This window comes from Solanum pennellii, chromosome 3 (assembly GCF_001406875.1).
Source record: "Solanum pennellii chromosome 3, SPENNV200".
Classification (NCBI taxonomy): domain Eukaryota; kingdom Viridiplantae; phylum Streptophyta; class Magnoliopsida; order Solanales; family Solanaceae; genus Solanum; species Solanum pennellii.
The window spans coordinates 5278575-5291657 of record NC_028639.1 but is presented as its reverse complement, the minus strand read 5'-3'; the positions used below and the strand labels follow the sequence as shown (position 1 = coordinate 5291657).

Genomic DNA, 13083 nt, shown 5'->3' with positions numbered 1-13083 from the left:
ATTTTTTTTGAATTTAGATTTTGACAAGTCTAAATTACTAAAGCTTGTAATTTCACCAGTGGATTTTTCAACTACAATTTCATAAGACTAGAGTTATTTTAAATTACGAATTTTAAAAAGATATATACTTCGATCATAGCTTAATTAGATAGTTATCCCCAATTTGACTATATTGCACTTATCTTTTTTTAGTAAGTGTATTCGACTGTTCGTTCATTGGTACAGTGCATTTTCTAGACATCTTAGCTTGGTATTATATGTATTAAGTTTTTCTAAAGTGCAATATCAATACCATATCTTATTAAATACTTATTAAATAACTATAGTTCAATATTCTCTTTTCGATTTAACTGGTTTATTATATTCATTTTAGATATAGAATTGTAGAAAAATAATCTCGGGGAAACTCTATGTAGGTATTTGATCATGTTTTTTTTTTTTCTGGAGTTCAACTCCAAATAACATGTTTGACTATAAAAATCATAAACTTCAACTTGAACTTTTTGTTTTTTTTATCGTGATTTTCAGGTATAGCTTTGCGAACATGACTAGCTGTATCCATCGGGTCCCGTTGTTTCAAGGCGGGTTCACCATGGTTAGTTTCACGGGGCCCTGGAGACGCAGCCGGTTTGTAATGCCTTCAGCGGCCCTGCTGGGGCTCGGACTGGCGACATGAAGGATTTTGTCCTCAGGCCTTTACCAGCCGAAGTATCCCTCAGGATTAACTTCAACTTGAAGTTGAATTATGAATTTTTAAAAATATTAAAAAAATTTTATTTCACACTAAATTATTTACAAAAATAATTTCGATTTATATGTATGACCGAATACAATTTGAAATTACAAATATAATAATTTAAAATGAAATACTATTCTTTTCTTCTTTTAATGTTCACAATTTTTTATGGTTAAACACATCCTAAATTAAAAAAATATATTATAGAACTTTTAATTTTCTTGAAAGCGGCGAATCTAGCCTTAACATTGCATATCATGTGCATTAGTAATTTTTGTCCAAATCATATATGTATAATATTACATATATTTATGTTTATTTGTCAATTTTTTTTTAAATAAAAATTAAATTTTATTTATCATTTTAATATATCAAGAAAAAATATTTTTTTATCTTCATTTTTTGCCATTACTATTAGTTACTTATTTCTCAAATTATTATTAAAGACCAAATACTACATATCAATAAATAAGAATAGTATAATAAAATAATCACACAGTCCTTAATATATGATCAATACTTTATTTTGATCCTATAAAAAAATGTTCATTTTGATCATTGATATATATCACTTGGTTAGCATGATTCCTAATGTTTGATGAATGTGTTCATTTTGATCTTTTATCCTAAACCCAACTGATCTATTTAGAAAAAGTATTGAATTTTATTACGAACTTACGTTGTTAACAAAATTTATTATTGTCTTTTTTTATTAGCTCCAAGATAAGCTTTACAAAATCTAACACCATATTCTCTAGTTTTTCCAACAAAATTTATTACATTCTTCTTTCTAAAATATTATTCTACTGACGTAATGCCCATTTCTGTTTTAAGCAAGAAATATAATAAATTTTGTTAGAAAAAACTGTGTTAGATTTCATGGAATTTTTCTTTGAATTTAATAAAAAAGACATTAATGGTGAATTTTGTTAGCTATAGGGTTCATGATTAATTTAACATTTATTTTTGATAAATTTATTAAGTTTACAGTAACAGATCGTGATGATTACATTAACGTTCATTTTTAATCAAGTAAATATGTTTTGGACCAAAATGAACATACATAAACTTTGGGGGGGCAAAAAGTCATATGTCACCTTTTATAAGTACTTCATTTTCAACCGGTATTTAGCGTAACGAGTTCCGACGAGCAACTCGCCGGAAAACAACCATTAGGTTAAGCAGAGAAGAAGAGAAGGTTCTAGAAGGATAATAACGATGAGTCGTAGCTTGGGGATTCCGGTGAAGCTTCTACACGAAGCAACAGGGCACATAGTAACCGTTGAAATGAAGAGCGGTGAGCTTTACAGAGGAAGTATGGTTGAGTGCGAGGATAACTGGAATTGTCAGCTCGAAAGCATCACTTACACTGCCAAAGTAAGGTTTTTCTACTTTTTTTTAGTTCATTGATTTGGTTTCCGCCGTATTCCTCAAACCCTAAATCTTAAACCCTAAGTTTTGGTATCAAATTATACAAAAACAATCTAAAAACAAATGTAAAATTGTATTACTTTTTGCTTATTTGTTAATCTCTTATGGCTACTAGCCTGAAAAATTGAGCCTTGGGATCCTTTTGCTCTGTTTATGATTCGAAATTTCCATGTTAGAAGTAATGGAAGCGAGGTACAAAATTATCGCACCATGAAATATGAAGTTCTGGACAGCATTCTAAGTAGCTTAATTGCTTATTTTTGGTAACGGTGGTTTCCGAGTCAATTTAGGTGCACCTCGACTAATCCAGCAGGTACATGCTACCTCCAACCAATTAGGTACCAAATAACTTTGTCCACTAAGGCTTAGGAAGATGAGAATGAATTACCTAGTGTGTGTTTTATGTCGTCTGCATTGGAACCAGAATCGTCATGGTTCTCCTCCCACTTCATTAACTACTAGGCTACACCTTTAGGTCCGTCTTTGTGTGCTTCTTTGTCGTTGAAGAAGTTAATGTTCGGTCCTTTAAATTGTTATGGTGCTCCAACTTTAATTCTTCAATGGTTGAGTAAGTTTCAAGAGTTTTTGTAGTTGAAGTTCATATGTAATGATTTAATGCAACCAAGTGTTGGCTAAAACCTTTTAAGTGGAAATTTATCTGTTCATTATCCAAACCTGCTTTTGTGTCACATTGTCATCCTAGATTCATGAGCTGAAAAGAATAGGACTGATAGGTGGAGATCTAAATATATCTGTCTCAAGAAAGGTGTAACTTTCTCTAGATTTAACCTACTGATTGAGCATAGACACATTTAAGGTAGACTGCTTGCCTTATCCAATAAGAGTTGACAATATTAGGTAAAGGGAATTGATGAGAGATTATGTCACTCAGGGTGATTAAGGGAAAATGGTTAACAATGATGCACAGAGTGATCCTAAGAAAATGGTGGGTTTTTTGAATTTCAACTTCAGGAGTCTGACAAATATCAACAATTTTTTCTATTAGATGGTGAACTAATTGTTTTAATTGCAATTCTGGTTATTACATTTACACCACTAAATTCATATAAGATTGCTAATTTTTAAATTTCTGTAATCGTGTGCTTACTTTGAAGAAGTGTGCATCTCTTTATGCTTTTTGCTTCGGCCCAGTGGATTATAAGTCCCCTTTCACTTTTCAAAACAGTCACTGTTAATTTTAAAAATATTAATTTATATGGGGCTTCAAAATGTGGAAGTAGTATCCCTATCAATATCAAGCAATGATCATGTAATATGTCAAGCATTAGTATGATCTCATATACAGAGAGTGCATGTGTGTGGTGTGGTCACTTATGTTTACATGGTTTAAATTGAAGCTTGCTCATCCATGTGTACGCAAAAATAGAGAAAACATTAGTAGCGTTTGTTTGGCAGGAAGTTTCTGTTCCGTTTTGTCTATTTATGATATTGGGCTTTATGATATAAAATACCAGAACAGGTGTCTAGTGCTTGTGGTAGAATTGCAAAGAGGAGGATATTTAGTGTTTGTAGTTTCTTTTAGCTAATGTTTTCTGTTGGTTTTGTGTCTCTCTTTTTGTGTTTTCTCTAGTTTCCCTTTTTTTATTCTCCATTTCTGTTTTTAGTGGGATTCTATTTACCATATTTACAACAACATACCTAGTGTAATGCGACAAGTGGGGTCAGGGAGGGTAGAGTGTACACAAACCTCGTAGAGATTCTATTTCCAAAGGCCATCGGCTCAAGGAAAATCATATCCAAGTATATTGAAAAAAATAACGGAAGTGAAGAAATCATGGCCAAAGAGTAGAGAAAGCATGACAAATCATTTTGAAAAAGAACAATAACTACAAGAAAATAGTGTCATAATCGAAGTACAAGAAACCCTATTGACCTAATATATTAGGAGATATACAAGAATGAGGATACTACTAAGCCAAGTTTGTCCTGCACTAGAATGCATGTCCTTGATAATTTGTCATTTCGTGACTGGAAAATGCATCAGCATAGAAATTTGTGTCAAATGAATAAACCATACAAATCTCTCTGATCTTTTGCCCCAGTGTGCAATTTTTGGGGATATGTACCCCCACTCTGCTGGGCACATTAATGATGATGCCTGGCTTGCTGTTGGGTGCTTGGTGTTCAATGAATCGTGCACCTTCGTAGTACAATATTTGGTTCCTGTTTTGTTATTCATGGAAAAAGAAATGTATTGTAAATTCCTACTTTTAATATTCACTATTGGTGACACTAATTGCTAAAGTGGGTTAATGCAGGATGGAAGGGTGTCACAACTGGAACACGTTTTTATTCGAGGCAGCAAAGTCAGGTATGTGGTCCTCCTTTTCCATAATTATGTGCTGCTTCAGGCAAGATCATAGCTAAAATTTATTTTCCGCCAGGTTCATGATAATTCCTGATATGCTTAAGAATGCTCCCATGTTCAAGCGGCTAGAATCCAGAATCAAGGTACACCTTTAGCTGTTACCTATATTCATATATCTGTTCTGATGAAGTGCTTTGACCTATGTTTGATTTTATTTATTGTAGGGGAAAGGTTCATCACTCGGTGTTGGACGGGGACGTGCTATGGCCATGCGAGCTAAGGTCAGTGTCGTTTCTAATTTTACTTATATTTTTACTTTCCAACAATTGTGTTTTTTTGCTAGCAAAAGACATGCCTGATTATGATCTTATTTGCAGGCTCAGGCTGCAGGTCGTGGAGCAGCACCTGGTCGAGGTGTTGTGCCTCCTGTGAGAAGATGATCTCCCTGCATCGGTTGGTCTCTGGTTTTTGAGTTCGTAAATTCATTGTAATGGTGCATTAGAAGCTTTGTATCTCTGATTTTTTTCTTATAATTGGCTCTTTATTTCAGTTATGACTAGATATAAGCAAGTGATTTTCGGGATACAACATACAAGGATGTTTACCGGTCTTTCTTGCAATGTTGTATTTCATTGGGACAATGTCTAGCTTAGATATGTTCTTTATTTTTGATAACTGTAGTGTCGAGGCCAACTTACACGCACCTCGATTAATTTCACAGAATATTTGGCACCTCCACCAGCAACATGTACTAGGTAATGTTCACCAAGACTAGAATAGATGGGAAGAAACCATCTAGCCCGGATATGGTTATTCTTAGAGATACTAAAGGAAATGGTCTGTTTAGGAAGGCAGCTTCTTGTGGTTATTTCTTATGCAATCGATGTTGGTATCCATGGAATTTCATTGAATTTCACTAGAATGTTGTAGTATTCCTTTTGTTAGGAATACTACATGATTTTTAAGTGCTTCTTCATCCTTAATTAGAGGTTTCGGGGGATCGTTTTATTTCTAATGTGGAACTTTTCAAGTTCACTTGTACATATAGTAAGTTGGAGGATATAAATATTAGTTAATTAAGCTTTAAGTTAAAATGACATGATTATATATTATCAATAACATGATTGATGAATTTTCCTCATAACCAATCTACACGCAAAAGGAAGATCATATTTAGCTTTTCTATTTTCTTTAAAGAGTGTATTCAAACATTTCTAAATTTGGTGTGGGTTATTAGTTTAATTTCTATATGATTGATAGTCTCAAAAAAGGTCTCTTATTTGACTAATTGAACTTAAATACATCCTTGAATTTTTGTCAAGTTTAGGGGTTCTTTTAGCACTTCTTTCATCTTTTTATTAAGAGTTTCATGTTTCTACATGAGTTTGAGACCATTTACTATGTCATGTGATCGACTGACGATTGGGGTATATCTTAATTTAGTTAGTCAAATACAGGAGAGGAGTGTATTTAGGACTGTCAATAATTCAGAGTCGAAATCAATTTACCCCAAATGAAGAGTCTTTCAAATATATATATATATATTTTTTGGAGAATTATTTTCTAAGAGCCAACAATAAAGTTTAGCTTTCAGACAAAAATGACAAAGATAAAATAAATAAGTTATGTATAATTCAATCGTAGACACAATATTAATAATTTAATTTCCCCCAAGTTTGAATAATTGTCTTTTCTCTCCTATCATGCAATATTTATTTGATTTAATCGGATGACAAATATACATCACTAAGTTAAATCAATGATTCGACCAAAATCAAACAATTCAATTGAGGTCAAGTGTATTTAGTCAACTAGTTTAAGGACCAAGTATAATAAATAATAACTTACTGTCTCTATTCATTTTTAATTATTACAATTTTCTTTTTTTATAGTCGAATTATAATAAAATTTGACTAATATTTTCTTATACATTTTTTTTATAATATTGATATGTAAGAAATTGTAATTTATAGTACTTTTGATATAGTTTTGAATATCTAATTTTTTTGTTTAAAATATCAAATTAATGTAATCTAATTAAACTTTAAAAATTAGTTAAATGACGAATAAAAATGCACGAATAAAGAAGTTAATAATAAAAAGAAATTCGAAATTTTAGATCCTCGAGAGTTCTCGAGTTTTGAAGTTAGAAATCAGATCTATTATACGTATAATGTATCCCTCAACTTTTAATTATAATTTAAAAATTAATTGGAACAGTAATAAAGACTTGTTCGGTACGAAGGAAAATATGATTTTCAGCATGTAAACAAATCTTTTTATAAAAGCTGTGTTTGGTATGGAAAAAACATTCTCTATTCTAATATTCTCATATTTGTTTGGTCATAAATTTTGGAAAACAATTTATCTAGAAAAACAAGCTCGTGAAAGATGAGGAAAATGACTTCCTTAATAGAAGTAGGGGAACGAGTTTCACAAGTGACATTTCACATTGATTCTGTCCTTGCAACCCTTCAACACACCTCATCTTCACCCCACTCTTATATCCCGTATCCCCATCACCCCCAACTCCCACTATCACCTCTCATAATATTTGTCTAGAATACAATATTTTTAAAATAATACTTTATACCGATCACAAGAAAATAAGCAAAAACTAACTTAATTTTCTTTGAGAATATTTTCAAGAAAACAATTTCTATGAAAAACAATTTTTCTCACACCAAACACATTTTATATCGTAGAAAGTGGAGATGGAGGGAGTAAAGATGATCATGTGTAGTCAATATGAAACGCCATTTATGAAATTTGTTTTTTCTATTTTTTACTGAAAAAGTCATTTTACTTATTTTTAGGTAACTTATTTTTCTTATAGAAAAAATATTTGCCAAATTTTTTTTACCAATCAAAAATTATTTTCTTTTGGAAAAACACTATTTTTCAAGAAATAAATTTACTCAAATTTATGATAGTTCACCAAATTTGACTCTTCCCCTCATATTAAATTTAGCAAGTTGGATAATATTGTGTGGTAGGAAAACAAGAGGGGACAAATATTGAGGCTGCCAATGAGAAACACAAATAGAAATATAGATGCATTAGACAACAAGACAAAGGTTTAAAACTAGTGATTATAATCCTCAATTTTGCCTTTTCTCTAATCCTAAATTAACTTAACATTAAACCTAAATGAAAAAGACTAATAACAACAATTTTGAACAGTTTCATCCACACATAAATGTGTGGACCAGTTCATTTTGTTCAATAATTAATTAATTTTCAAATATGTTTTTCTAAAGTCTATTGTTTCTCTCCATGTTAAATGTTGAAAAAGAAAGAGACGATGATGGTTATGATAGAGTGATGAATATTTATTTATTTTTTATAAAAAATTTTGAGTTTGAATCCTACTAAATAAGAAATCGTTTTTGTTAGAGAGTAATTTATGTTGGGCTCGAAACGAATCAAAACGTCATGCGAAAACTTACAATCGCAAATCAGATGACAAATAAAAACATATTAGTAATAGGATTTGGTTAAACAAACCCACAATAATCTCCCCATAAACTAAACTGTTAAACGTCTATATTGTGGATGTTATTGTATTGTAGTATAAGAACAAAAATCTTCAATTTATAGATTTCCAAACCTTTTTTCCACGAAGGAAAATAACTCAAATATGAAAGAAAAAAATTTAAATTTTCTTTCAACAAAAGTTAAAATATTTATGGTAATACTTTAACGTTTCTTCGAGAAAAAGAATTAAAATCAGAACAAAACCCTAAAACTTTAGTCCCTAACATGTGACTTCCAAGCATGAATCTAAATTTAATAATACATATCGAATATCGAATACCGAACGAAAGAGGCAAAGAAAATAATCTTGAGAAAGGGTCCATTATTGTCTTTAAAAATCTAAAATTATGAGGTTGCTAGTGCATGACTTGTGATATATACTCAATGGTTGTCCCCATACTACTGTTTTATTGTACGTTAGTACTGAATCTTGTCCCTTGTTATATTCATATTGTTTATAATATCTTCCTAATTTTACATTAGGATAATTTTTAGCCAAAAAGTTTAGAATAATTAATTCCATCAGTTTAATAAAAATAGAATAATTTTTGAATTATTTAATGTTCATAATCAAAAGCGAGATAACATAAGCTCGCATCTTATTTCGATATTGTTATCCTAACCCTACTAATCAAAAATATGTTTCGAATCGCATGCCTTATTATCGTCTTCGACATAAATTTTTTTGAATTAAATCTGATAATCCTTGAAAAGTAACCAAAATAAATAAATGATATTTAATACTTGAAAAAAAGGCGAATTATTCGCTATGTTTTAATGGAAATATTTTACTTTTAAAAAGATGTACATATGTTGATTGGGCTTGTGAACAACCTAATACAAATTTAGCAAAATCAAATATTAAGAATTGTTTAAGATCATAAATTTTTAATTATTATTGTTTATTTTTTTGAAAAATATATTGTATCAAATCAAACCTAGAGAAAAAGAAAATGCCAATGTTTAACTATATTGTTTTAAAAATATATATATCATTGAATAAGAATTGATTAGGAGCTAATTAAGTCACAAGGGTCATAATGTGTGTGTTGTCAACATATGGTCAAATTATCATTTAATCCAATCAAAACAATTAGTACTTGATTACATCATTGACACTAGTATTACTTAATCATTAATCGTTCAATTTGTTTTGTTTTCTTTTCATGTCTGTTTAAAAAAGAACGTCTATTTAACATTATAAAATTAATAGATATTCTGATACTATGTATTTAATTTAAGATGACAGGGTTAAAAATAAAACTTTTCTAAACTATGCGTTAAGTGAAAACAAAGACAATCAAATTAAAATAACAAAAGTAATTTTTTCAAAATAATTAGTCAAATACAAATAACTACTCTCGAACAATACTTTTTCTTTCCTATAAAGAAAAATAATTTTTCAAAATAAGTTAGTTTGGCCGTCAATTAAGCAAAGGCAAATAAGGGTCCTATTTGTAACCAAAATTTAAGCAAAAAAATTCTCCACATTCAATGGCATTAACTTGTCAATCAAAGCTAAGATATAAACAATATATTTTTTCCCATTCGGTGTTCAAAGTTTGTATATGTATCGAAGTTTTAATTAAATTCGTATTGTGCATAAGATATATTCGGTGATAATACTCCCAAACTATTTCACAATTGATGCTTATGCCAATTGTTTATTTTATTTTCTCATTTAATCCCCCCTTTTTAAAAATAGTTAGATGATTTTTTTTCAACAATAAAAAATTAATTTTATTAATAAGTAATTATATTATGTGTTTTGATAAAAATATCAAAACTAATAATAAGAACCTTTTAAGAATTTGGTAAAAAAAAAAAGGGAAAATGGTTTGAAAATACTTAATATTGGCCGAAACTGTTATTACGTTACCAATATTTATTAAAGACCTTTTAGCCCTGCACTATTTTACAGTGTATTTTAAAGGTATATATATGTCCACGTAGACACATTACTATTTATAATTATGTAATATTTTTTACGTCCACGTGAGCACATATATATCCTTAAAATACACTATTAAATAGTGCAGGAATAAAAAGTCCTTTTCAAAGTTTGGTATCGTTACAATAATTTTGATCAAAATTTGAATATTTTTCAGACATTTTCCTAAAAAAATGATAGTTGTTCTTTTGATAAATGACTAAATGCCCTAATATTTCATATAGAAATATTTGTAACAATAAAAAAGACATTTAAAAAACTATCAAACTAAAAGTGTTTATGACTATTTATTTACTTGACCTATAATTAAGCATCTCGAGTGTTCACCAAGATATTTTAAATAGTTAATATCTACCTTCGATAAATAAAAGTAGTTGATATCAAAGACAAATTTCAGAATTTAAGTTAAATAAATTCATTCTTCAATGTTATTGCTATGAATGTATTTTACTTTTAAAATTATCGACTCAAAATTTGATTCGCTAATATTAGAGTACTTTTTTCTTAAAAAAGCCATACATATGTATCTTTTTCATATTGAAAATATTAAATTTAAAGTAAAATAATTAAGTATACGTCTACCTCTGTGTGTGATGGTTACCATAGTCAAGTTGATCAATGAGTCATCTTCCAAAGAGTTTTTAAAAATTAATTTTATCTTATATCATGAACGTTGAAAGTTATGTCTTTAACGCAAACTTAAAGTTTTTTTTTGCACTATTTTTACATCGCTAATATATTGATAGTGAATTTTATTTTTTATATTGATGATGCATATTAATTTGAAATATGTTGTGGATATTCTCTTTTTTGCTCATGAATAGTAACATCAAGATTTATAAATGGGTGCAAATATAACACCACTTGTCAAAATATTTAGTAACACATGAGATTGTACAAACTCAATCCCACAAAAAGTTAATTAGAAGGGATTTCTTTATGACAAGTTTAAAAAAAAAACAATTCAATTCAACTATTTTCACTTAAAATGGCCTAATCTAGCTGCTCCATTGTAATGTCTCGCTGATTTAAAGGGCAGTCTGATGCAGTAAGCTCTAGTTGTGCGTATTTCAAAGAATGGATCGTACCACGATTATGCCTTTTTGTACGCGGTTTTACATTGACATTAGAGAACAAAAATCTTCTTCATCACAAGGGATTGTAAGTCCCATATCATGATTGAATCCAAATTCTTCTTCAGCCCTTTGAAGCAAAGTTTGAAATTCAGGATGTGTCAACCAAGAAATTGGAATTATGTATCTACTTCTATTTTCACCAACATATACTACAAAGTGGCCTTTTGGTACATCATGAGGAAGTCCATTCTCATTTTTTCCAAAACTTGAACATCTTTTCAAGATTTGTTTTAGGGCTATACTTTGAGTTATGTGTTTGCTTGATTTCTTTAGAGCCATTTTTTTTTTTTGGTTTATGAGGAGATTTGGGAATTTTAGAAAGGAATATTGGTGACTTTGAGGTGTGGTTTGAATATTTGAATGTTTTGAGTTTTGTGTGTGGAATTGGAATTAGGGAAAGGAAAGTATTTATGGGGAGAGTGGAAAAAACAATAGCACATGGTGTGTTGTGTGAAGGGAAGGAAATAAATATAGGTATTGAATGTTGATTTTTGTGATTAGTCTTGTATACAAGAGCTTGAGTCTCTTTTGTTCTTTCATCCATTGGTCATATGCCCTACTTATGTCATCCCACCTAAAAACACTAGACTTGGACCACACTCACCTCCTTAGCTAACAACCAAATATGTTGCCATGATTTTTTTTCTAAACTTTTTTTTAACCCCTTTCGAGCATCTATCTTTTTGCTCTCTTGGTTACTCAAATTCCTGACTAATGATCGGAGGTGGATGATGCTTACCACATGAGAAACCCCTTCTTGTCTTTTTTTTTATTTCACATTTGATGATCAGTATCTACATTGAGGTCTGGTTAACTTTGCTTTCAGTTTATCTTTACCCCTCCCGACTTTTTGTTCCTGTGGTTACTCGAATCGATGACGTTAAGATTAGAGGTGGAGGGTGCTTATATACCACCCGAGCAATCTCTTGATCATATCTTCTTTTGGTTTCACATCTTGTGTTTTCAGTATAAAGTGTGGATTCACCTTCAAAAGTTCACGTTTTGGGATTAAAACGCTCTCTAACAAAGGCAATTGTATGCCCAACAGGGGTTGAACTCAAGTTCTCTGATTAAGGATAAGTGAATACTTACTCTTCCACCCAAAAGCTTTGTTGATTTTTTAAATCTTCAATAAAGACAATTCAATATACATAAGCTCCGTCGCTATGAGTGAGGTCATGAAAAAGAACGAATCACATTAAATTTATTGTCCATAATTTTGCATAACATTTTTAGTTCCATGGTGTAATAAATTTATGACCTTAACAAGATGATAAACTTTATCGTTACGCCAAAGACTTTGTTTGGTAAAATAAATAGCAAGGGGGATCTGAAGAAAGTAAAAAACCAGTCAAACACAAAAAATGCAGCACTGGTATTTCTTTTATCTTTACCAAAAAGACAACTCGGTGTACTTTAGCTCTCGCGCCTCTCTTGTTATGCGCGAAGTACATAAGAGGGGCCAATTGCAATAAATCTATTATCGACATTTCTTTACTTAGCATTTTGATAAAAATTATTTTCACGATTTAAATCCCTAAATTTTATTATGATCAATAACTTTAATTGTAACGTCAAAACTTTCATTTAAAAATGATTTTAAAAATAAAATTATAGATAGGAATGTAAGTGTGGAGAAGTATTTCACAGGCAACTAGGCAAGTATATATGGGACAAGACAGACCATCTCTGACCTGTACAAATAATTATTTCTTCTCTCTATCAATTTATTTGACACTTTAAAAATTATAGTTTTCATATTTACTAATAATTTGATTTTAAAATTTTTTATTTAATTTTTAATAAAACAATTTATAATCACAAAAGTTTAAAAAAAAAGAATACTTGTACCCAAAAGGATCACTATTTACAAGTGGCTATATCCTTCGTTACTTTTATTATTCCATGTTTCAACTACTGATGAACGTTTACTGTTTGATACAATCAAAGTTATATATATATA

General features: G+C 30.0%; 2 protein-coding genes across 3 annotated transcripts; one reads left to right on the top strand and one right to left on the bottom strand.

Moving 5' to 3' along the window:
* Nucleotides 1-1852: 1852 nt before the first annotated feature.
* LOC107012446 (small nuclear ribonucleoprotein SmD3b-like) lies at nucleotides 1853-5461 on the top strand. Of its 2 annotated transcripts, XM_015212300.2 has the most exons (6): nucleotides 1853-2113; nucleotides 4447-4499; nucleotides 4573-4639; nucleotides 4721-4777; nucleotides 4874-4949; nucleotides 5047-5461. In XM_015212300.2, exons 1-5 carry the CDS (start codon nucleotides 1955-1957, stop codon nucleotides 4934-4936), a joined length of 399 nt encoding a protein of 132 aa, XP_015067786.1. In that variant the 5' UTR covers nucleotides 1853-1954; the 3' UTR covers nucleotides 4937-4949; nucleotides 5047-5461. The 2 variants fall into 2 exon arrangements, with proteins under 2 accessions (XP_015067786.1, XP_015067785.1); XM_015212299.2 differs by having other exon boundaries at nucleotides 1854-2113; nucleotides 4874-5457.
* Nucleotides 5462-10798: 5337 nt separating this feature from the next.
* Nucleotides 10799-11596, bottom strand: LOC107013705 (auxin-responsive protein SAUR50). Its single transcript, XM_015213578.2, has one exon. It carries the CDS (start codon nucleotides 11397-11399, stop codon nucleotides 11100-11102), a length of 300 nt encoding a protein of 99 aa, XP_015069064.1. The 5' UTR covers nucleotides 11400-11596; the 3' UTR covers nucleotides 10799-11099.
* Nucleotides 11597-13083: the final 1487 nt, after the last annotated feature.